At 38.3% G+C, this 25,659-nt stretch overlaps 1 protein-coding gene across 2 annotated transcripts in view; it reads right to left on the bottom strand.

Annotated features, from left to right (window-relative positions):
* Positions 1-13,658: 13,658 nt before the first annotated feature.
* LOC145537100 (plastin-3-like) overlaps positions 13,659-25,659 on the bottom strand; it is a 37,776-nt gene continuing 25,775 nt past the window's right edge. For both annotated transcript variants that reach the window (XM_081567769.1, XM_081567770.1), the window contains 8 exons: positions 24,284-24,379; positions 20,482-20,677; positions 18,830-18,908; positions 17,988-18,102; positions 17,667-17,800; positions 16,701-16,824; positions 16,354-16,478; positions 13,659-14,890 (listed from right to left, as the gene is read on the bottom strand). In XM_081567769.1, coding sequence (XP_081423895.1) covers positions 14,758-14,890; positions 16,354-16,478; positions 16,701-16,824; positions 17,667-17,800; positions 17,988-18,102; positions 18,830-18,908; positions 20,482-20,677; positions 24,284-24,379 — 1,002 coding nt within the window. In that variant the 3' untranslated portion in view covers positions 13,659-14,757. The remainder of the gene's footprint in view (positions 14,891-16,353; positions 16,479-16,700; positions 16,825-17,666; positions 17,801-17,987; positions 18,103-18,829; positions 18,909-20,481; positions 20,678-24,283; positions 24,380-25,659) is intronic.

Consider the following 25,659-nt stretch of genomic DNA (forward strand, 5'->3'; position numbering starts at 1 on the left):
GCAGCGCTCAGCTTTCTTCACAGTCCAACTCTCACATCCATATATGACCACTGGAAAAACCATAGCCTTGACTAGATGGACCTTTGTTGACAAAGTAATGTCTCTGCTTTTTAATATGCTATCTAGGTTGGTCATAATTTTCCTTCCAAGGAGTAAGTGTCTTTTAATTTCATGGCTGCAATCACCATCTGCAGTGATTCTGGAGCCCAAAAAATAAAGTCAGCCACTGTTTCCACTGTCTCCACTGCTTCCCTATCTATTTCCCATGAAGTGATGGGACCGGATGCCATGATCTTAGTTTTCTGAATGTTAAGCTTTAACCCGACCTTTCATTCTCCTCTTTCACTTTCATCAAGAGGCTCTTTAGTTCCTCTTCACTTTCTGCCATAAGGGTGGTGTCATCTGCATATCTGATGTTATTGATATTTCTCCCGGCAATCTTGATTCCAGCTTGTGCTTCCTCCAGTCCAGCATTTCTCATAATGTACTCTGCATATAAGTTAAATAAGCAGGGTAACAATATACAGCCTTGATTTACTCCTTTTCCTATTTGGAACCAGTCTGTTGTTCCATGTCCAGTTCTAACTGTTGCTTCCTGACCTGAATACAAGTTTCTCAAAAGGCAGGTCAGGTGGTCTGGTATTTCCATCTCTTTTAGAATTTTCCACAGTTTATTGTGATCCACACAGTCAAAGGCTTTGGCATAGTCGATAAAGCAGAGGTATATGCTTTTCTGGAACTCTCTTGCTTTTTTGATGATCCAATGGATGTTGGCAATTTGATCTCTGAGTACACTTCTTAAATGAATGACCTTGTCTAATTGAAGTGTACCCCACAGTGACCACTGTGATTCTAGGTGGTCTTAGTAAGATTCTGCCATTTTTGTAGGTAGTGATAGCTTCAGAAGGGAGTGCATTACTGAAACACAGTTTTAGCAGGTGTGCCAGAAGATGGTGTGCTTAATTCTTTGAAACTTGAGGATGCCATTTCTTCAGCTAAGTCTTAGGTCTCTCGGAGACAAATTAATACCTAAGAGGAATGTGCTACTGGGTTGGGGATTTTGTGGTGTTTTACAGCATACCTCTTTGTATAGACCTTCACCCGCCTGCTAATGCAGGAGACATAAGAGATGCAGGTTTGATCCCTGGGATGGGAAGATCCCCTGGAGGAGGGTATGGCAACTTACTACAGTATTCTTGCCTGGAGAATCCCATGGAGATGGGAGCCTGGCAGACTACAGTCCATGGGTCACAAAAGTTGGACACGACTGAAGCAACTGAGCATGCACACGCTTCTTGAGGTTGGCAGGTAAGGTTAGAGTTAGGTAGCAAGCACTCTTAAGGGCTTTTAAGTGCTTCACCTGTAGTCACCAATTTTGTGGCTATGGTTTCCAAGATTTGCATTAGCAATAGATCTATTATTTCTTTCACAAGATTTCTTTACAGTGGCAGACATCCTAATGTTTTTAAATAGTCTGACATGTGCCTACTTAGATTCTGATGTATCACTGGTCAAAGCAGTTAGAATTTCTTATCTTGTTTCCCCGAGTCCCCCTTTGGTTTATGCTGTGGACTTACCTTGAAGATTTGCAAAGCCCCTAACAGTGCCCATCTTGTTTTCTTAGATTGAAGGGTATCCATTATTTTCCCTTGTTGAAATAACCCTCCCTAGTTCAATGAGACTTACTGTTTCTGGCTGCCTGTGCACGGCTCATGAGACCTATCAAAACCTCCTGAAGTTGGCTTATGTGCTAGGGGAAGTTGGCAACAAACTCACATGCTGTGGCCCAGTAAGTCTCACCTAGAAAAGTCTGGAGTCTTTCACGCCCCAATTTTCCACTCAGAAGGATTAGGAGAAACAAACTCCAAAAGCTCAGAACACAAAATAAGCAGGGATAAACCTGAGAGAAGCTTACCTGAGATCCCAGAGAATGGCTGCTGCTGCTGCTGCTAAGTCGCTTCAGTCGTGCCTGACTCTGTGCAACCCCATAGACGGCAGCCCACCAGGCTCCCCTGTCCCTGGGATTCTGCAGGCAAGAGCCCTGGAGTGGGTTGCCATTTCCTTCTCCAATGCATGAAAGTGAAAAGTGAAAGTGAAGTTGCTCTGTCGTGTCTGACTCTTAGCGACCCCATGGACTGTGGCCTACCAGGCTCCTCCATCCATGGGATTTTCCAGGCAAGAGTACTGGAGTGGGGTGCCATTGCCTTCTCCGAATGGCTGAAGAGGCAGCAAACCAACAGGGTTCTGTGAGTATCTTCACCTGTGTTTTGGAGCAGTTCATGGAATCTCAGTAGCTCTCTTCAGGTCTCAACTCATTGCCAAAACTGTCAGTTGATGAAACAAAACAATTTGGTTACGAGTTTGATGTCCTTTATGTAGGGGAAAACAGTCCCTGGATGGTGAAGTGCAGTGCCTCACAAACAGTGAAGCGCTCTTCCTGAGGGATTTTGGGAAGAGCAAGTTTTATAGAGGTAAAAGAGGCAGTGCCAAAAGACGGCATGACTTGCTAGGAGGTCGGGGATTTCCTTCTAAGGCTAGTAAGCCCTGTTTTCTAAGGTAAATCTTAGTTAAAGCGGAGTTGGCGGATAGTTATCGGTGTGTAAGGATTCCTTGACAGGTGTTTCCTATAAGTGCCTGCTGATTTAGGTTTATATTTGTGATGTGGGCCTGGCCACTGGGGTCCTGATATATGACTCACCTTTATCAATAGGTACAGCAAGGAGTGTTTGCCATAGAGTAAATTCCACTTTGGCTGGTTAAGAGGTTATCAAGGCCTGAGTGATTGTCCATAGCAATCCTGATGGGTTTAGACTAGTTTGTCTTTCAAAGTTGAAATTGTATTACTTATGATTTATTAAGGTCTAAGGCAAGTTTTGGGCTGTGTTTGTCAGTGATATTACTCGTCAGAGGGAATTTCCACTTATAAAGTATGCATTTAACCAGAACTTCTGGAGGAGTTGTTTTTTAATGAGCTTGGGTGCACTGCATTTTGAAGGTTTCTGGGTACTATTTTTTTTCACATGATCCACAGGAAGGATGGTACCTTTAAATATGTAGAAGTGCCTCATAATTATCCTGAGTACACAGAATAAATCAGTGTGTGGCAGATCGGTGGAAGCCTATCCATGTAAAATGGAGTACCCTAGTTGGAAGTAGACTATGCTGGAAGTGTAAGTATCATTTATCACAAGGGAAGACCAGCTTGGTATCCTTCAAGGAAGATACTTTTTTTCTTTTCAGAGTGCATTTTTTATTTGTTGTTGTGGTAGAATATGCATAACAAAATTCACCATCTTAACAATTTTTAAGTGTATAGTGCAATTGTATTAAGTACGATAAGACATATCTTTTGAGTGGAATTAAATAGGTCAGCAAAGCAGGGTGTTTTCGAAAGAGGGTGAACTGACTGTCATGGTCAAGAGGCCTCAATATTATTGTCTACTACTGACTAGCAGGTCTTGCTGATGGTATTATAAAAACCTTAGCAGAAGTGTTCTGATACTGTAAGGTCAAGGTCCATTTTTATAAGGCTGAAGAGTGGGATTAATGATATGAGGGGAGCTTAAGTGCCAAAAGGGGCTTATCAGAGAGTCTTCCTTCCAAGATGTTTAAAGGAACTTATATTAAATTAGTGTCCCCAGGGTCTGGTGGAGGATATTAGATCTAGCAATCAGATAAATTCAGAGCAGCAGCTATGACTGGGAAAAACATATAGGAGAGTTTTGTTTTCCCTAAAGTGGCAGAAGAGGGCAATAGGGGTTTAAAACTAACTGGATGGTGATAGAGTATCTAACAGAAGATAACATATAATGGGATGAAATAAGAAAAGATTAAAAAAATTAAAAAGATGAAAATAATAGGATGAAGATAAGCTTTAAAGAAGGCTTCGTGCCGAAGAATTGATGCTTTTGAGTTGTGGTGCTGGAGAAGACTCTTGAGAGTCCCTTTGAGAGCGAGGAGATCAAACCAGTCAAACCTAAAGGAAATCAACCCTGAATACTCATTGGAAGGACTGATGCTGAAGCTGAAGCGCCAATACTCTGGCTACTTGATGTGAAGAGCTGACTCATGGGAAAAGACCCTGATGCTGGGAAAGATTGAGGGCAGGAGAAGGGAGTGACAGAGGATGAGATGGTCGGATGGCATCACCGACTCAATGGACATGAGTTTGAGCAGTTTGAGCAAACTCCAGGAGATGGTGGAGGATGGGGAAGCCTGGTGTGCTGCAGTCCATGGCATTGCAAAGAATTGGACATGACTTAGTGACTGAACAGCAATAGAAGAGAGATCACAAGAGTGTTCCGGAGGGTGTAAAAGTGTCATAATAGGTAATATCAGTAGAAGGGTAAAGGGACAGAAAGAGTGTTAAAAAAAGAGAAAATTAATCTCCATTCTGTCATCTTGGGTGGAACCTATCCAGTTCTGAAGACAGAAGCTTTTGCTGTCTCGGGCAGAAGCTGCCCACTTCCGCAGTTAGCAGCGTCTGGAGGATTCCTACAAATCCTCAGTCTAAGGTCTTCTGATGAAATGAATGTCCAGTAATGTGGGAGGAAATGATGTATATCTTTTAAGGTAAACATTTGATATACTTAAAAAAAAAAGTCTAAGTATCAGTATCTTGGAGTTTTACTGATATATCGGTTGTTAACAGTACCAACAAGATACTTTTCACTAAAACTCAATGAAGTTTTATCTCTGTTGTCTATTTCAGAAGACCAAACCTCCAGGTGGCAGATCTCACAGGGGATGTTTAGGTAAGTAGTTTGAAGATGTGCCTTATATCCATTATTCATAAAGTTGGAGATATTTCATAAGTCTCCTGGAGTACTCAGTCACATTAGCCTGTAAATAAAGTAGAATCTGGAATTGGAAGTGAAATTCCCAGATGCACGAGGCAGCTTTTTATTAACATACAAGGAAGAAAACTGTGGAACCTTGAGTGGCCTGAGTTTATCATCATAGGGCTAATGGCAGTACTTTAGGCCTGGGAAGTCCAAGGGTTTTTGAGAGCTTTAATAGCTAAAATTCTAGAATTCTCCTAACTTTCTTTATTTTTTGAGATTGAATATGGTATGTACAGAGGAATTTCTGAGTAAAATGTTAATACTTTAAAGGATTTAAAAATAACGATACCAGCAAAATGTGTGTCCCTGTTACTAGAGAGATACCTTGGGATTTCTAACATCAGGAGTTGGAAATCATTTCACTTGGCTCTCCAGCAGAGAGGCCTCAAACTACCCCAAGAATATACAATAACCAGAACCCAGTCATCGCCCACTTGGAAATGTTTAAGGGGACCTTGAAGTTTGGGTTCCTATTTCCTACATTTACAGACTTTGAGAATGTGTGAGATTGCAGGTAGGACATGCCCTGAAACCACCCTCAGCAATACTTCTTACCATTTCCCTGACTGTTAGTTCAATGTTGTGGTCAAACTAGCTCTGCTATTGAGTGTGCTACCATGAAGCAATTTTGCTAAAATCTGTTTTTATCAAGGTTATCTTCTTAGATAATGGCCAAGCATCTCAAGGTCTGTTAAATCATTGTTTATTTTATAGGGGTTCCTGGAGAAGTCAGGAAATCTTTGTTTCTATACCATGTAGACATCATGTAGTTAACCTAAAATCACCTGTTTACTATCAATATAAAATATTCTCTTAAATATTTTGTAGGTTAGTCTGAGCACAGACAATTAATTGAGCCATAAGAACTGATTTAATTTCTATGAGAAGTTTTCAATATTTCAAGGGGATATTTAAGTCTGTAATAGCATATCTTAGGTAGCAATTTTTTGGTTTTACTTTTTCTGTTGGAACCATTAACAAATACAAATGCATCACAGTTCTTTGAGTCTCTAGGAGGTCTGTCCAGGGCACATAGACAGTCTCCTAAAAGCCATAAGCAACCATAGCGGTTTTCCGTTTCAGGTGAAGGAAGGCGCGTGACTAGCTCTGAAATATTGCAATATTTCTTAGGTGACTAGCTGAAAGGTGGTGAGCGCTTTTCTTTCATGGAAGAGTGTATACAGCACTAGAGCAATTACATTTAGTGAAGACTTGAGAACCAAGTTACTGAAGTTTTCACATGTTTTGTTGTTGCTGTTACAGCTTGCAAAGAGGGTATGTCTTGGTTACTGAATCTAAAAAATAGACTTTTCACCAATCCTATGTAACTGAGTCAGTACCCCCAGTGCCTACCCACAAATATTTTGAACAAAAAAGAAAAACAATCCGTGAATCCAGAATCCTGCAAAAATACTTGGCAGAGTCAGTGCGTCAGTCTCTGTGCTTAAATGTATGTTTCTTTTAACTTGAAATGTATTCAGTCATTGAAAGACATAACTACCATGCTTTATTTATGCAAAATTAACATAGGAATAAAAACTCTTAATTTGTCAAGTTGATCATCACCATTATTTTTAGTTTGGACTTGATTAAGTGGTAGAAAAATTTATTCTTATATAGAATTGAGACTCAAATCTTCATATTCTCTAGTGGCCACTTCAGGACACCCAAAGATAGTTTAGGCATAGACGATGTCTTAGTAATTGTATGATTCTGAATTTGGAGCCTAGATTTGGGAAAGGCAAAATCAAGGCTAGTTGTCAGAGAAGACAAGGTGTAAGTCCTAAGTATCTAAAGACAAGAAATATTTATAATCAACACCATAAAACCACACTAGATTTTACCAAGGCTAAAGCTGTATTAGGGAAAAGATAGCAGCAGTACCTCCTATCAGCGAGGAGAGGATGTTTGCTCATTTCTGAGACTTAGAGGACATTCATGTTTTGTCTGTGTTCAGACAAGATTACACAGTGGCCTTGTTTTGGTCTCATTTTGTCACCACCCCAGAGGGGCCTTGTCGGATGTTGGCGCGTGAATTTCTTCATGCTCACGAGAGAACAGACTGAGCCGTGAATGCCAGGCCAGCTTCCATAGGCCAGGGGCTATTTTCCGCTTTCTCATCGGTGACAGACTCTGAGAGGACTGTCTTATCTATATTTTAAGTCTTGGCTGTCAAGCCTTACAAGGGGCCCCTTCCATGAAATTCAGCCAGTTGTAGCAGTTTTGAAATTAAGATTTTGAAACCCAGGAGTAAATATGGGTCAAATCTGTATCTCAAGAAGAAGCCTGCTGCTGCTGCTGCTAAGTCGCTTCAGTCGTGTCTGACTCTGTGTGACCCCATAGACGGCAGCCCACCAGGCTCCGCCGTCCCTGGGATTCTCCAGGCAAGAATACTGGAGTTGGTTGCCATTTCCTTCTCCAGTGCATGAAAGAGAAAAGTGAAAGTGAAGTCGCTCAGTTGTGTCCAACTCTTTGCGACCCCATGGACTGTGGCCTACCAGGCTCCTCCATCCATGGGATTTTCCAGGCAAGAGTACTGGAGTGGGGTGCCATTGCCTTCTCCGGAAGAAGCCTGCAGGATTTCGAAAAACCTTTCTGGGACCCTTTATCGCCAATCAAATTTGCAAGAAATAAATCAGCAGCTAAAGCATCACTTTGCATTGGGGATTTTGCCAAGTACCATGACCCCAAGCCACACACATTGTCTACCCCTGTCCAAATTTTCCCTTTTTGACTTTGTACTCTGGATACAAACTTCCACAGTCACACTTTAACCTAGTGGTAAGTGTTCATATCCCAGATCTGAAACTGTTGAGCTCAAGGAAAAGAATGGGTCTCATTCATTTTATTCAGGCCTTAGACAAAAGCCTGAAATTAAGCAGTTGCTCAGTATTGTTTAACTGACCATTAATGAAAAATATTTTAACATAAGACTCAAAGTAAAATGTAACTTGGAGAACTTCTCTAGGCACAGGAAGTATATTGAATAAAAGGTGACAAAGAGGAAGACTGAAGTCCTAAATTCTTCCCTGAGGGACATTTCACAAAGTGGACAAAATCTGATAAATACCTCATGAGTTGCTGCAAGTTCCTTTACCTGGGGTTTAATGGTTTTACTTAAAAACCTTTCACCAATACTATTTGCTTTCCAGTAAGTGGTCGTCATCTCCATCTTGCTGATCCTTGAAATAAACCTTCCCATGCAGTGCTTCTGGGAAAGTATATGAAGGACAGAGAACCACTTCCCATTAAATTAGCAATGATTTGTTTTTAACTTTAGGAACACTTAACATGAGATCTACCGTCTTAACAGATTTTTGCTGATGACATGATTGTCTGTGTAGAAAGTCCCAAAAAACTTACCCAAAAACTCCAAATAAAATGAAATACTTAGGCATAAACTTTAAAAAATGTACTGAATCTGTATACTAAAAAATTTTAAATGCTGATTAAATAAACAAAGAAGACCTAACTAAATGGAGAGATATGCTATACTAAATGTCCATTGACAGAGAAATGGATAAAGAAGATGCGGTATACATATATAATAGACTACTACTCAGCCATAAAAAACAATGGATTAATGCCATTTGCAGCAACATGGATGGACCTAGAGATTATCACACAAGCCAGACAGAGAAAAACAAATATCATATGATATCACTCATATGTGGAATCTAATTTAAAAAAAAGATACAAATGAACTTGTTTACAAAATACAAACAGACTTACAGATGTTGAGAACAAACTTATGGTTACCAAAACAGAACCCTGGCAGGGATGGATAAATCAGAATCTTGGGATGAACACATACACACTACTACACATAAGATAGATAACCAAGAAGGACATACTTGATAGCACAGGGAATACTATTCTTCAATATTCTGTGATAACCTGTGTGAGCAAAGAATATAAAAAGAAGGAATATATGTATAACTGAATCACTTTGCTGGACACCTGAAACTAATACAACATTGAAAATTAACTATCCGCCAAGAAAAATTTTTTAAAGATATTTTTGGAATCATCTGGAAATTTTGAATTTAGACTTTGTATTAGACATATCTATGTTATACTTTGGAGATATCATGACAATGTTGTTGTAGCATGTGGGTTCAGTTCAGTTCAGTCGCTCAGTCGCGCCCAACTCTTTGCGACCCCGTGAACCGCAGCACACCAGGCCTCCCTGTCCATCACCAACTCCCTGGGTACACCCAAACCCATGTCCATTGAGTCGGTGATGCCATCCAACCATCTCATCTTCTGTCGTCCCCTTCTCCTCCTGCCCTCAATCTTTCCCAGCATCAGGGTCTTCTCCAATGAGTCAGCTCTTCGCATCAGGTGGCCAAAGCACTGGAGCTTCAGCTTCAACGTCAGTCCTTTTTCAATCAACACCCAGGGCCGATTTCCCTTTGGATGGACTGGTTAGATCTCCTTGCGGTCCAAAGGACTCTCAAGAGTCTTCTCCAACACCATAAGTTCAAAAGCATCAATTCTTTGGCACTTAGCTTTCTTTATAGTCCAACTCTCACATCCATACATGACTATTGGAAAAACCATAGCCTCGACTAGACGGACCTTTGTTGACAAAGTGATGTCTCTGCTTTTTAATATGCTGTCTAGGTTGGTCATAACTTTCCTTCCAAGGAGTAAGTGTCTTTTAATTTCACGGCTGCAATCACCATCTGCAGTGATTTTGGAGCCCAGAAAAATAAAGTCAGCCAATGTTTCCCCATCTATTTGCCATGAAGTGATGGGACCAGATGCCATGATCTTAGTTTTCTGAATGTTGAGCTTTAAGCCAACTTTTTCACTCTCCTCTTTCACTTTTATTAAAAGGCTCTTTAGTTCTTAACTTTCTGCCATAAGGGTGTTGTCATCTGCATATCTGAGGTTATTGATATTTCTCCCGGCAGTCTTGATTCCAGCTTGTGGAGAATGTCCTTATTCTCAGATTTATGATGAAATATTTAAGAGTAAAATGTCACAATATCTACAATTTACTTTCAAATGGTTCAGCAGAGGAACACACAGATACAAAACAACTATGTCAAAATGCTAACAACTGAGGAATGTAGGTAAAGAATATATACATGTTCACTATAACACTCTTAACTTCATTGTAGGTTAAAAAAATTTGTGTTATTTGCCTGAGTATGGTAATAGTGTATTTTAATCTTAGCCTTCTGATATTATAGAAATATGTAATATAAAAAGTAAAAACCCCTTGTTAATCACACTCCATCCCTCCAAGTATAACTACACAAATATATTTATGGAATTTCTAACACTTTTATCTATATGAAAGTGAAGTCGCTCAGTCGTGTCCGACTCTTTGCGACCCCATGGACTGTAGCCTACCACGTTCCACTGTCCATGGGATTTTTCAGGCAAGAATACTGGAGTGGGTTGCCATTTCCTTCTCCAGGAGATCTTCCCGACCCAGGGACTGAACCCAGGTCTCCAACATTGTAGGCAGACACTTTACCGTCTGAGCCACCAGGGAAGTCCCTTTATCTATATATATACTATCATTTATTTTTCTAAAGTGGGATTAACACAGGACATCTTTCCTCGTCATTACAGAGTCACAGCCATCTTTTTTCTAAACTTTTTATTGGAGAATAGTTGACTTACAATATTGTGTTAGTTTCTGCTATGCAGCAAAGTGTATGTTATACATATATCCACTTTTTTAGATTCTTTGCCCATACAAGTCAGTGCAGAGTATTGAGTAGAGCTCCCTGTGCTATACAGTAGGTTGTCATTAGTTATCTATTTTATATATATAGCAGTGTGTAAATGTCAATTTTATATATAGTAGTGTGTATATGCCAATCCCAATCTCCCAATTTATCCCCTCCTTTCCTTGTAGTAACCAAAAATTGTTTTCTACATTCGTGACTCTACTTCTGGTTTGTAAATATTTGTACCTCGCCTTTTTTTTTAGATTCCACATAAAGAACAGACTTTTGTTCTAAGTGGGAGAAGGTGAGGGTGGGATGATTTGAGAGAATAGCATTGAAACATGTATATTACCATATGTAAAATAGATGACCAGTGCAAGTTCTATGCAGGAAGCAGGGCACTCAAAGCCGGTGCTCTGAGTCACAGCCATCTTTTTAACAACTACATAACTATTGCATTGTGTAGATGGACCATATTTATCTCACCAACCCTTTATTATATTACAAGATGTATCATGGCACACTGCTGTACTTGCTGGCTGCACAGAGTTGAAGGATATGCTAGTTTTTGGTTTCTCTGTAATTACCAACTTGCCTTCAACAAGCTATAAACTGATCACTCTTCCATCTGTGGTGTCAGAGAATGCCTGTATGCTCATACCTTCATTAGCATCAAATAATTTATCAATTACTGTTTAAAAAAATCAATGGCAGGCAGTTCATAAAAAAGGCAGTTCTATTAAATGCCTATTACTCAGTGAAAGAAAACAATCTGAAAAGGCTATACTGTATGATTCTGACATTCTGGAAAAGGCAAAACTATGGAGATCGTAAAAAGATCAGTGGTTTCCAGGGGTTAGGGAATAGGGAGGGATGGCAAGGCAGAGAACAGAAGATTCTAGGGCAGTGAAAATCCTATATATTATACTATAAAGGTAGATTCATGTCATTACACGTTTGTCAAAATCCACAGAATATCCAAGGTAAACTATGGACTTTAGGTGATTATGGATGTGTCCATGTAGGTTCATCAACTATAACAAATGTACCACTCTGGTGGGGGATGTTGTTAGTGAGGGAGGCTCATGCATGTGTGTGGGCTGGAGGTATGTGGAAAATCTTTGTACATTTTACTCAATTTTGCTGTGAACCTAAAATTGCTCTAAAAATAAAGTCTACTAAAAAAGGCAGCTCTTTGTTGGTTGAAACTACATAACCCTCGTTACTTTTTGAGAATCAGCATTCCCTTTTAATGTTCTTTGTTTGATTATAGGCTTTGAATTGGATATTGATCTCCTTTGCCCATTTTTCTAATGGAACTTTCTCTTTTACAGATTTGTTAGATTTCTTAATATATTAGTGATTTTAGCCCTTTATTTGGAGGAAAGAAGAATGGTGTGTTCAGGCCAACTGTCTCATGTGAACACTTAAGTAACCAAAGGTGCATTCCTACAGATGGTGGGCTCTGTACAGTGAACCACCCAAGAAACTAGCTCCTGTTTTGAATAAAGGGCAAGATGGAATAAGTCTTTTTTATTAATATCTTGCTTCAAAGCCACTTCAAGGCATTACTTACAGAGAACTTTTGTACCTGGAAGGAAACATATGTAGATAAGCATGGGAAATACAAAGTAGAAGACAGGTCATAAGGGATAACTGTCCTGTCTTATCAGTTACCCTGGTATATATTTGCAGAGACTGGTCTTTTATCCTTATATTAAGAAAATCCATCATACGGGTACTATAGACTAAATGTTTCAGGCTCCTCCAAAATTTGCATGTTGAAACACAATCTCCCAGTGTGACGGTATTAGGAGGTGGGACATTAAGTTATAAAGGTGAAGTCATGAGTGGGGTTAGTGCCCTTATTAAAGAGACTCCAGAGCTCCTTGTCCCTATCACAATGTGAGGTTACAGCTAAAAGACAGCCATCTGTGAACTAGGAGGTGTGCTCTCACCACACAGCAAACCTTCCAGTGCCTTGATCTGGGACTTCCAGACTGCCTAACTGTGAGAAATAAATTTGGTATTTATAAATCACGCAGTCTATGATACTTTGTTACAGCAGCCTGAATGGACTAAGACAATGGGACCAAACATTTTTTCTCAGTCATCTATATTGTGACTTTGCTTACTCATTTATTGCAAAAGTAGAATTGTCACATTTATCTTTCTTTTATAGCTCTGGGGTTTATATCATATTAAGAAAGGTCTTTCTTATTCTTAGGCTGTAAATAAAAACTATTTTATAGTATCACCATGTAGTTCCTTAAAGGATTGCATTTCATATTACTGATTCACACAAAACGTTAAAACGGTACCATAAACAACATTTTGTCAACTAGAGATGATTTTGCCCCCACCTTGGAACATTTGACTGGTTCTGGAGACATATTTGGTCTACACACTGGGGGTATGCTACTGACATCTAGTGGATAGAGGCCAGGGACACAGCTAAATGCTCTGCAATAATGCACAGGACAGCTCCCTCCCACCTCCAACAAAGAATTATCCAGCCCAAAATGTCAATAGTGATGAGGCTAAGAAAACCTGTCATAAGCCACCTCTCCTCCCTGGTTGTTTGGATCCCCATTGTTTTGACCTTCTGTATACCATAGAACAGGCGTCCCTGGTGGCTCAGCAGTAAAGAATCGCCTGCAATGCAGGAGTTGCAGGAGATGCAGGTTCTAGCCCTGTGTTGGAAAGATCCCCTGGAGAAGGGAATGACAACCCACTCCAGTATTCTTGCCTGGAGAATCCCATGGACAGAGGAGCCTGGCGGGATACAGTCCATAGGGTCACAAAGAGTCCAACAAGACTGAAGTGACTTAGCACGCATGCAAACACATATCGTGTCATTACTGAACACTGAAAAGATTGAATGACATGAAAAGAAAGAAAAAGGGAGAAAATGGACTAAGAAATTTTGGTAAGTTGGAGAAAACCATCTTACCTCATTGAGGATTATAACCTTAATCTGTCCATCTGTGTAATTCAGCTCCAAAAGCATAAATTTAACAAACATCATATTATAAAGTACACCAGAAAATGAGTTAGAATATTGGAGAAAAAAAACTGGCAAACATTATAGGCATACTAAGAAGGGACAGAGGCACGAAGAGACTAATTATGTAAATGCCTTTATTTGAACTAATAATCGCTACCAGATTACATTAGAGTTAGAGTAACATTATGATCTTAAAAACTATAGCAAACAGCTTGACAAAGCAAGAGTACATTAGAGTACATTAAGTCCTACATATATGTTTATTTTTTAGTGACCACATCTCCTTATCTTAGGTGTAAAATTAGAAAATTTAATATACACTTAGCATACTTGGCCTACCATATCCTTCCTAAATTCTGAGCCCACTCTCTCCTCAAAAGTGTCATATTCAACAGCATTTTAAATCTAAAGAGAGAGTTTGATGGTACATGTTTTAAAACAAATAAGCATATATTGAACCAATGTTTCAGGACAAAATATGTCAAGTGTTTACAGCTTTAGTGTGGGAGGGAAGATGGAAATTCAAGGTACATTTCCCTCTATGTTTTTTACTTACTTGAAGACCCCTTAAAAAAGTAGCAAAATCAGCAGTCTTATTTAACGTAATCAAAATATTCTTAAATGTACAAAAAAGGATCATGTAGACAGAATACTGTAAAAAGATACTGATTTTAAGAATAAAAGAATATGAAAAGCTTCTATTACATTCTGCACAGCCAGTTACTTCTGTCAATTTTCAGTACTAGAAAGATAAGCAAAGGATACTCATATACAAATACCCTCTGACCACAGTTCTTGAATAAGAACTAGCATACTGGATGGAAAGCAAATTATTGCCTAATATCAATAATATTCATATTCAATCATCTAAGCAAGTCCCACGAGGTGGACATTCTAAGAGGAAAACAGATACATAGAAATACGTACAGCAATGGAAAATGTCAAGGGCAGCGATCTATGAGGAGCGAGTAAATGATTTGACTACGGGCACATTTCAGGTGGGCCTGACAAATCCACCTTGACTATGGGAAAGAGGAGTTGTTGCTACTAAAACTCTTTCACCTGAGGGCTCCCATGATGAGCTTAGTCTTGTGAAAACTAAAAAGTCCTTTCAATAACCAATAGTTTCTTAAGCCATGAGCACTTCGGCCAGAAATTGCTGTACTGCTAATCATGCACCTGGGAGCAAGGTTGTTTTTTATTCAAATTGGTTATTTTACACTCTCTTCATACCCCTGCCCATCAAGCATGCAAACACAGTCATGACCATCTTGGGCTTTACTTCCACAAGGTCTTCTGGGAGAGCGTACACCCTGGTTCCAAGTCTTCTAGCCATCGACACTGCGTACCTATTTTTTGGAGGAAACAAAAATTGAAGTGCAATTCTGGTCAGTCATGGGCACTGACATGAGGCATCTATTTCCTCTTATATACTCAACTGTCTAGGATGCAAAACTTCTACAGTGAGAGTTCAGATCAGAATGACTTTATTTTTCATTGTCTTCTCTTTTATTTTTTGAGGTCACTCATAAGTGATACCAGATTTTTAAGCTCTACTATTTGGGGCTGATGATATTTATTCACTCCTTTTCTACAATGTAAAATGAGAACAATTTAGGAGCACTGATACGAAAAAACACTTTTCTAGAATATGTGTGTGTGTGTGTATATACATATATGTATATATACCCAGATGTTGAAAATATGTATATATAATTACTCAGATATTGATATTCTCATTGAGCATGTAATAAGATAACAGTGGCTATCACGAGATCTTAGAGACACAGAATGGAAAACTGTGCCAGATGCAAAATACAATTTCATAGATGCAGTGAATACTTCGAAATATCCAAGGGAGGAGAGACAGTCTGTATGGTACATGCCAGTGTGGCTGAAGCAAGGAATGAAAAGGGTAGAAAAAGGAAAGGAGTTAAGAACTGACATGTCCAGCCGAGGAAATTTGCAGGAGCACCCCTCAATTAATACACAAGGCATTTCTAGGTGTTCTATAACAGGAATCTTTAAATATGATCAAGTTTCTGGAAAAAGAACTTTGAGGAGTTCTCTATAAATCTTTATCATATTATGCTGCAAATATTTTTTTCAAGGAGGGAAGAAATGATGTGATGCAGTATGTGATGCCAAAATGAAGTTTTACAGTAATGCTTCTTAGCTATCTTGTGAAGCCCTGTTGGGAGCTGATTTTCAGTGTATACTAGGAGAGCTTTCATGGGTTGCCCATGAAACCAGATCACAGTCTAGATCTTTGGAGAAGAAGGGAAGAGGCAGGTGGGAAGGACCTTCTGCATGTTGTCAAAATGCAGGGAACTTTCAAGGCACGGTTTCAGCTGAGGGTTTAGCATCCTGCCCACTTAAGGGACCAAGATAAACTCAGTGTATGTAGTAAGGTGGGCTATGCACAGTAAGTTTTAAAAACGTTTGAAAAGAGTGCAACAAAAGAAAACCCTATCAAAGGCATGGTTATCCTTAGCCCATTTTTCTTCTGTTCTAAGTTTGCAGCTAAGTTGCTTTAACACATACATTATTTCTATAACCTACAAACCAATGGCTGACTGAGCACCTACCTATTAGGTCAGGTGCAGCAATGTTAGGCTCTTAACGTATTTTACTCATTTCAAAATCTCCAAGGTAAGTATTATTGCTCCCATTTTATGGATGAGGAATCTGAGGCTAGAAGATGCTTCCCCCAGCTGACACCATTCTTGAGTGGCAGAACCTGAATGATAATGCAGATCTGCCTGCCTACAATGTCTATGCCCTTATGAGGATATTAGGCAGCATCCCTTACTTGGCATTATTGTGCTTGTCATCTTCTGTCAGAGTGCCACTCTTAACAAGGTCATAGTTTATACAGCCTGGCTGGATGGCGTCAATTAAATCCACAACTGCCAAACTAGAGCTGATCGTCTTATCCTAGAGTAAAAGGACAATACATTTGAGAATTTCCATGTGTACAAATTAATGCATGATCACTTATATAACGCTGTCAAAAACAAAGTCTAGTGAATTAGAAAAGAATCATGTCGTTAGCCCCACAATGATCTCACTCACAAAGAATCCAAAGGCTAGCTTTCCAAACTATAGATACTTTTTATAGCAAACATAACGTTTAATAGTCAAACATGGAATTCTTACCTTAAAACTCTGAATGGAGGTTGATTTTCCAGCTTCATTCAATGTTCTGTTCACCCAGCTTACAATGATGTCGTCATTAGCTTTCTGACCATCACCGAGATCTTCCAGGACATTGAGGGTATATCTAAATGAAGCAGCAGAAGAAATAGGTAACTAATGAGAAGCTACTGCATAGGATAGGGAACTCGACTCAATGCTCTGTGCTGAAAAAGACGGGATATATTTAAACATATAGCTGATTCACTTTGCTGTATAGCAGAAACTAACACAACATTGTAAAGCAACTAAACACCAATAGAAATTAATTTTAAAAAAGCAGCAGAACAGTTTCTGTCCTAGTTTATTAGAAAAAAAATACAATTATTAGAATGCTTTATCTTTCATTTCTTTTCCTTAGGTTTGAGAGATTAAAGGAAAGATTTCACGAGAAGACATTCACACTATATGAAAAAAAAAATTTCAGGCAGTAGTGGCTTGCCATTGAGCTGCCTTTTGCACTGCTGGTGGGAAGATTTTCAGCGCTCTACTGAGTAAGTCCACCAGTCTACTTACTGCAGGCTCACTGTGTACTAGGCCAACCCCTGGTAACGACTTAAAGTAAGCTGTGCTTTGGCTGGTACCCAGTTATAATGAATTGCTTTTTAGCATTACAGTTAAGAGATCTTCTTTCTCAAATGTATACATGTTCATAATTTTTGCTGTTTTTATTCACCAACTCTAAATGAGGCTCAGGTCTGTGTCAGGCAGATTATAAAAAAGGGAAATATTCACAATTCTGTTGCCTCACTATCGAGAAGGCATTTCCCATTGACCATCCAACATATACTCATTACTTAAACTCACTTCGGAGTCTAAACATAAAAATTTCAAAGGTGTAGTCATTGATACGTTTCCTTAGAAATAGTAAAGACTAGATCACAGACCTGTATGATAGTGAACTTGAGCAGTTAAAATTGTATACTATACCTTCTCATCAGCTGCCAGACCAAAGCTAAAGTCAGGGTTTGATTTCCATCATTCAGGTCTTGCCCTCCAATGCCAACCAGGGAGAATTTGGCAGGATGCTTCCCTAATTCAACAGCATAGTTGCAGTTTTCTAGCTGCAAACAAACAAAAGCAAATGATTAAAGATTTTCACTTGTTTAATCTTTATATGCAGGTGCGCACAAAGTAAGACACAGTTTCTGTCCTCAAGAAGCTCAGAGTCAAAGAGTTTCCCAAACAAAAGAAACAAATTGAGAATAAAAACAGTCCGTAACAAATATGTGCAGCAACTTAATTAGCTACCTTTTTCATGTTGGCTCCAAGTTTCGGGTATGGAGGTTTATTCACCTTACTCCAGTCAACAGGAACTTTAATTCGTTCATATAGCTGTAAGATTACCAGGGCATCTTGCAGGTCACTGATGATTTAAAAAGAGTTTGATCAGTGTTTTCAGAGAGCAGAGCCTGTTTCCTTAAAAACAAGGACACTACACTGTCAAAAGACTCATGTATTTTATTAATCTGTGCTAAAAATGGAGCTAACACCATCCAATTCACTTAAAAATAGTTATTGAGAGCTTATTGTTTGCAAAGAACTGTTCTAGAAGCTGGGCTCATAGGAGAAAAATTCCAGGCCTTTAGAGTCAGAGAAAGAAAGAGAATAAACAAGTATATGGATAAATGGGTTAGGGGAATGTATTTAATTGCTATGAAAAACAAAAAGAAAGAGGTTAGGAGTTAGGGAGTGGTAGGTGGTGGTTAGGATCTGAATCAGCGGCTTGAATATAGCAAGGGAATAAAGCATTTGATGTGGAAAAGAACATTCCAGGCTGAGAGAACAGTGAACACAAAGACCTCAAGGCATCATGGATGGTCTACTTAATGTGCTCTCTGGTCTCCGTTTCAAAATATAAAGTCTCTGTTCCCTAGGGTGTTAGAAAGATATTTATACATTTTTTCACTTAATGACCATGTAAAGAAATAATCTGGGCTTTTGTGTATTTGGGAAATGATAACGGAAGTCACCACATTTTCCAATAAAGTAATGGCTACAAACTAACATTTAGAAAAGGTTTAGAGCTATAATTATTTATGCAGCATCCATTCATGATGTTCAAAACTTTACAAGAGCATTGGAAGGCTTACGCATAGAGATGGTTTACATGGGGATTAACACCAAGAGAGTTCATCCAGTTACGAAAGGTTCTTTCTTCGCGAGTTTCTCCTATTAAAAATATTCACAGTGTTTATATAATCATTAAACACCTTGCATATGTGCATATAACATCAACCCACAATTAGATGATTATTTTTTTTTCAGATCTAAAGGTTTTCTCCAATATGAATCTCTAAGCAGTCTCTCTAAATACATACTCTCTTGTTTTTTAAATTGGATGACTTTCTTTTAAAAGTAAAAATATAACCTTATTATAACCAGCTAAGAGGTATATGAACTTTTTATACTCTCTTCCCTATCTCATCCTTCTCCAGTATCTCCCCAAATCCCCATACTTCTAAAGTAACTGATATTATTGGTTTAGTTTTTATTAGAAAAATTTACCATGGTCATACAAACCTCTATACTCACATTAATTTACATCTTCTCTCTACCCATTTAAAAATACTGATACTAAGTTACATATATGTACTTTTTTTTACGTGCCTATATTAGAGCAACAAATTATTTGAAACTTCAAAAGCATAAAATTTAAAGATTTTACAGTAATCCTAGTATATATGCAATGAGCTGCTAATTGAGAGTTTGAAGTATTAGTCGCTAAGTTGTGTCCAGCTCTTTGTGATCCCATGGACTGTAGCCTTCCAGAATCCTCTGTCCACGGATTTCTTAGGCAAGAACACTGGAGTGGGCAGCCATTCCCTTCTCCAGGGGATCTTCCCAACCCAGGGATTGATCCCAGGTCTCCTGCACTGCAGGCAGATTCTTTACCATCTGATTTCATAATAATGCTAGTGGATATGCAATGAGCTACTAATTACATTTGTTAATTTTTAAGTACTATACTTCATGCATATATAATCTGGCAAAGGTATACTCTGCCTTTCCCAAATTAAATGAATATTTACATGCATTATTATTATTTTTTGAGTAGGTTAAAGGTGAAAGGAAATGAGAGCAGTTTCAGTTAGTCTGACTATGCAAGAATGAATCAAATACTGCAGATTTACATAGGTCAAATTTTATGCACACGTGCATTTTTTTGGAGGGAGGTTTAAAAATAAGTGACCTAAATACAAAATATTAAAATAAAACATTGGTTTACTAAGTGGCCTTATACTAAGTGATCCTAGGCTAGCTTACTTTAAAAGTTCCCAGACTTCCTTGGTGGTACAGTGGATAAAAGTCCTCCTGCCAAAGCAGGGGACACAGGTTCGATCCCTGGTTCAGGAAGATCCCCTATGCCATGGGGCAACGAAGCCCAACTACTGAACCTACGCTCCTCAACAAGAGAAGCCACCCCAATGAGAAGTCTGAGCACCAAAACAAAGAGTAGCCCCCGGGTGCAGCAACTAGAGAAAGCCGACACGCAGCAACAAAGACCCAGAGCAGCCAAAAATAAGTAAATTAAAATAAAAGTTCCCTTGTATCATCCCTTTCTATCAGTTGCCACTTTTTACTCAGCCCTTGGGACTACTTATAGTAGACAGTTGCTAAAGGAAAGTAGATAAGGAAACTTATTAAATCAAGATTATGAAATCATCGTGGCCTATGTATTTCTACTGTGTAGCCCCAAATATAATTTAAGAAACCTGTATACTAAACCTGTATACTCTATTACCTTCTAATAGAGTCCAATCAATATCTTGGTTCTCTGGCTTAGTGAGTGCTGGGTATTTATTAAACAGGTTAGCCACAAAGGCTAAGTTCAGTTTGGGGTTCCCACTGACAACATCAGCTGGGGTAACAAACTTTCTGCAACCTAATTTGTCTGCTTGTTGAAGCATACTCTCAGCCCTCTTCAAATCATCTGTTTCCTGTTGAAGTAAAATAAGACTTTTTTTTAAAAAAGGCCATACTAAAAATATAGAAACTTTGCCCTACAATGATAAGCTGGGTATACAATTCTATTTTTTCTTAGCCAACACATGGTACTTATATTACTGTTTTGAATGCAAAAAAAAAAAAAAAAAGTTGCCTGTGCTGGATATGCAGTACCTTGAAAATACCCTAGATGGCACCAGATCACGAATCTAAGGACAGGATACATTTCACTCAACTGAAATTACTTCTCTCATGCCAAAATTCATTAAGAAAAAAAGTGAAACTTGTTCAGATTTTAAATTTAGGCCCTAAAGAGGGTGTAAGGCTGAAAAAGATGAAGGAATTATGAAGAAATTTTTTACAATAATAATCAAGGATACCAGGCTCCAATAATTTTGAGGTTTAAATTACATATTTCAAATTATCATCTTTCTCTTAAACTAGTTTTTGATTTTACTTTTCCATCCAGGAAGCAAAGTTGTCTATTTCTGTGTAAAATACTTACTTTCAGCTAATTCCTAGGACTCCTAACTTCTTCTCTGTTTTGTCCCCCCCACCCCCTCAACCCCAACTTCTTTCCTTTTGGAAAGATGCATGCTGATTTCTTGACTAACATACAGTTTGGTGAGGAGTATAAGTTACAGATCTGATAATTTCATACCAAATTAAAGATAGTTTCCCAAGTGCTCACCATCCCCACCTCCCAACAATAAAAGTAAAAAAAAACTGGAGCTGCAGGAGGAACAATTGCTTTTGGATTATTCGTTTCCAGTGATCTGCCCCCTCTAGACTTCTCTTGGCAGTTACTATAGATGTGGCCACCCCAGTATGCCCCAGGGTAAATGTATGTCTTCTGGAAAAGAGTGTCAGGTAAGAAGGGATTTTTATAATAAGGGGGAAATAAGAGATAAAGGAAATTTGAGGAATGTTACTTACAAACCAACACAGTTCAGATTCTATAATTTGAGTCTTAACTCTGTCTTTAATGGGTGATGCTATCTTTACTTTTTTCATCTCCAGTGAGGGGCCTCGATCATCTAGGTCTCCAGAAGAATGGGTATTTACTGTGTTACCCTTCACTGTTACCATTGCAGAGCAATCAGTAACCACCAGCAGATGAGCAGTTGACTGGGATTCAGCCTTTGGGATTCTCCATGAGCCTAGTGAGTTCATCTCATAGAGCCTATTCTATTTTCTGTTACTTTAATACTTCTGGTTCATGCTATTTACTATCTTTATTTTTAAATCTCATATTTTTTATCATCTCGGCATTCTTAAACAAAAAGCATTGATGATATTGGAGTAGAAGGAAACGTTGAAATAGCAACAATTTTAAAAAATTAAGATACAGAATAATGAAACAAAAGACAATCAAATAAATATATATATATATGCCAAAAAGAACTTCAGCCCATACCTCACATCATATTCAAAATTAACCTTCAATACACACACACATGTAAATGTATAAACCCAAAACTATAAATAAAAAACTAGATATAAAACCCCAACTATAAACCCTCTAAGAGGAGACATAAGAAATGTTTGTGACCTTGTGTTAGGCTAAAATTTCTTAGATACAACATCAAAAGCATGATTTGTCAAAGAAAAAAAATGACTAAATCTGACTTTGTTCAAATTAAACAATGCCTGTTCTTGGAAAACCACTGGGACTAAGTATCTGCAAATCACATATCCAATCAAGGACTTATATCCAAAATATATAAAACACTCAAAACTTGATAAGAAAACAAACAATGCAATTAAAATGGGTAAAGTGTTTAAACAAAGATGTATAGACAGCAAATAACTACATGAAAAGATGTTCAACATCATTAGCCATTAGGGAAATGCAAATTAAAATCACAATGAGACACCTCTACCACTGCCAAAATTCTTAATGTTTAAACTAACCACATTAAAGTGTCAGTGAGCATGTGGATGAACTGGAACTTTCATGTGCTACTGGTAGCAATGTGCAATGGTACAACCATTTTGGAAAACAACTTGGCGGCTGCTTAGAAAAGTTAAACGCACATATACCATTACCCAGCCATTCTACTCCTAGGTATTTACCAAAGATAAATGAATGCATAAACTCACACAAAGACTTGTATATGAATGTTCAGAGCAGCTGTATTTGTAATAGCCTCAAACTTGAAACAATCCAAATGTTCATTGGGGTGAATGGATAACAAATTATAGCATATCCATTCACTGAAATATTATTCAGCAATAAAAAGGAATGAATTTCTGATTTATGTAACAACACAGATGAATCTCAAAATAATAACGCTGAAAGAAGCTTGATTAAAAAAAGGGCACCTATTATATGATTCCATAAAATTCTCAAAAATTCAAACTACATTGAAAGAAAGCAAATCAGTGGTTGCCTGGGATGGTGGAGTATGGAGGCAGAGAGGAATCACAAAGGATCATGAGGAAACTGGATGTTATGATGGAGATACATATCCCTAAAGAAGGTATAAGACTGACAAAGATAAAGGACACTGAAAAACAAAGGAAAAGCATGATGAAAGGCTCAACAGTAAAATGAATGTGTGGACAGAGCAGTAGGAAATTGCCCTGGCTAGAAGAAATGGAGCAAGATGGTGTAGCAGGGCTTCACGTGCACAGCAGAACATTTCAGATTGAACTCTTAAGTCAACGGGGAATCCTTAAAGGATTCTGAGGAGGACAGAGACAGCGAAGGGAGTGCTTTAAGATCAACCAGGGAGAAGTGACTAGAGAAGAGCTGTATCATAATCAGAATCAGTACACTGGTGTTATCTACCCAGGCATAAGATCACCTGGCTAGCCATCCCAGATAGCTTCCTTCATGCACAGGAGGGCCCCTCATTTGTGCCAAGAGGGACCTGAACTGAAGAATTTCAGATTTAAAAACAGACAGAAATGTAAGTACTACAAGTCAGTGACAAATTCAGTTCTGATAAGGGCTGCATAAAATGTTTAGCAAGTGTAATCCACTCAATCCTGAAGTGGATATGAAATATGCTAGAAATGTGCATTTTTTAAAAATCAGTAGAATCCATTCCATATCTAATGAATACAAAGAACAACAGGATCCTAGAAAGTTGAGACTCAATAGTCTAGGCCAACTTGTTACTTCATGTATGAACAAAGGAACTTGTCCAAGGTCATTGAGCAAATAAGTGATGTAACAAGGGAACATGGTCTGTGACAGTAATTCACCAAATTGGATTTGAGAGATCAGGAGTTTGTAAACACATTCACATTACTCTCAACATAAGAATATGTTTTCATTAAATCTATCATTGTGATTATAATCCAAACACTCAGAAAAGGTTAGCCTCTAGTGCTTATTTCCCCACACTTACTCTGAATATTTTATGCCATCCATAAAAACCAACAACACCATAACTACAGAACTCACCAATAAACTATTAATATAAATCAAAGCTGGTCTTTCTGTCTATAAATTACATCTACAGTAATAAAATTTAAGATAATACTTAAAACTGCCAACATCACAACATGCAATTATAAGCATTCTTGTTATCTATAAGAAATTGACAATTTTGTAAGCTTGTAGAATTCACAAGAACATCTATACTTACATTGAAACCCGACATGTTAATATCTATCCGTGGTTCACCTTCCTTTTGTCCTTTTGGTGCGATTTGATTGAGAAGATGAAAATAGGCTTTGGAATCCTAAAAATGAATTGCAAATGTCAGTGAGATCACATTTACAAAGAATGAATGTATCCTATTGTCCCATGTGTGGAAGGATATTTGCATTGGATTTTGTAAGAATGTGACACAAATCTCTATCTTCTTATTTAACAGTTCCTTTTCCCAGAAAAGTCCACCTATCTGGCCTTATGTCTGCCTTGAATATGGATGAACTGGATTTTGTCATGACTTTACAATTTATTGAAATCATCAATATAATAATGCTAGAAAACATATAACTAGTTCTGTACCTTCACTGAGTTACTGAAGTCAATAAGCTTGACAGATAAAACAAGCACGAGAAACAAGTAGGATAGGAGAAATCCAGGAAGCATAGGGAAAGAGAAAATAAACAGGTTATATCATTACAAAGCATAATATGTATATACCATAACCTATGGAGAAGAGATTAGTTGTGTTAACAATGCATTAAATTATAAATTGAAATGACAAAAATTTTTAAATGATTTCTACTTGAGGTGGTGAAATAACAGTAAACCCTTAATCATCTGAATATATTTAACCAAATGAGCTTCTCTTTGTTTTAAGCCCTTGACCTCTTTCAACACTGGAACACTTTTACTTGGAATACCAATACCTAAAACAAAATGGTATTGCTCATATGGGATGTGGGCTGGGTGAATTCAGGCTGTGTGGATGCTACACAGAACAAAACCTGAAAACCACTATATTAGTGTAAACATTTAATGAGGGTCTCCAACACACATGTCAAGTACAATTCTGCCTCTCTGGAATACCAGAGGACAGGAACTGGAGTGAAGTTTCTTTATCATGTTGAGGCAGGACATACATGGGCCCCAGGCTGAAGTTTCTCCCTGTGGACAGAAACTCCATAATAGTAATAGCAGAAACTCCATAAAAGCTGGATGATGGAGCAGGCTGGGCCCTGTCCAGATAAGAGATAGAAGAGGTAGCATCACGGTGATTTTGGGTAGCCTCAGTCCACAGTGCCTTGAAGCAGGGCTTTGGTTCCCAGCCAGAAATTGAGGTGTTGCCCCCTTCCTTTTGACCTCCATTGAGCCTTCCTGTGCCTGTGTAGTCAGAAAGGTATCCTTGACTTCAAGAATGAGGAATATATGGTCTTTTATTTCTTATCTGGGCAAGGCCCAGCCTCCTCCATCATCCAGTTTTTATGGAGTTTCTTCTATTATAGAATTTCTGTCCACAGGGGAGAAACTCTTCAGTCTGGACCCATGTATCTCCTGTCTCAAGCTCATAGTAAGTGATGTCAACCTACC

Source organism: Giraffa tippelskirchi, chromosome X (assembly GCF_054371585.1).
Source record: "Giraffa tippelskirchi isolate mGirTip1 chromosome X, T2T-mGirTip1v1.2.pri, whole genome shotgun sequence".
In the NCBI taxonomy this organism is placed as follows: Eukaryota; Metazoa; Chordata; class Mammalia; order Artiodactyla; family Giraffidae; genus Giraffa; species Giraffa tippelskirchi.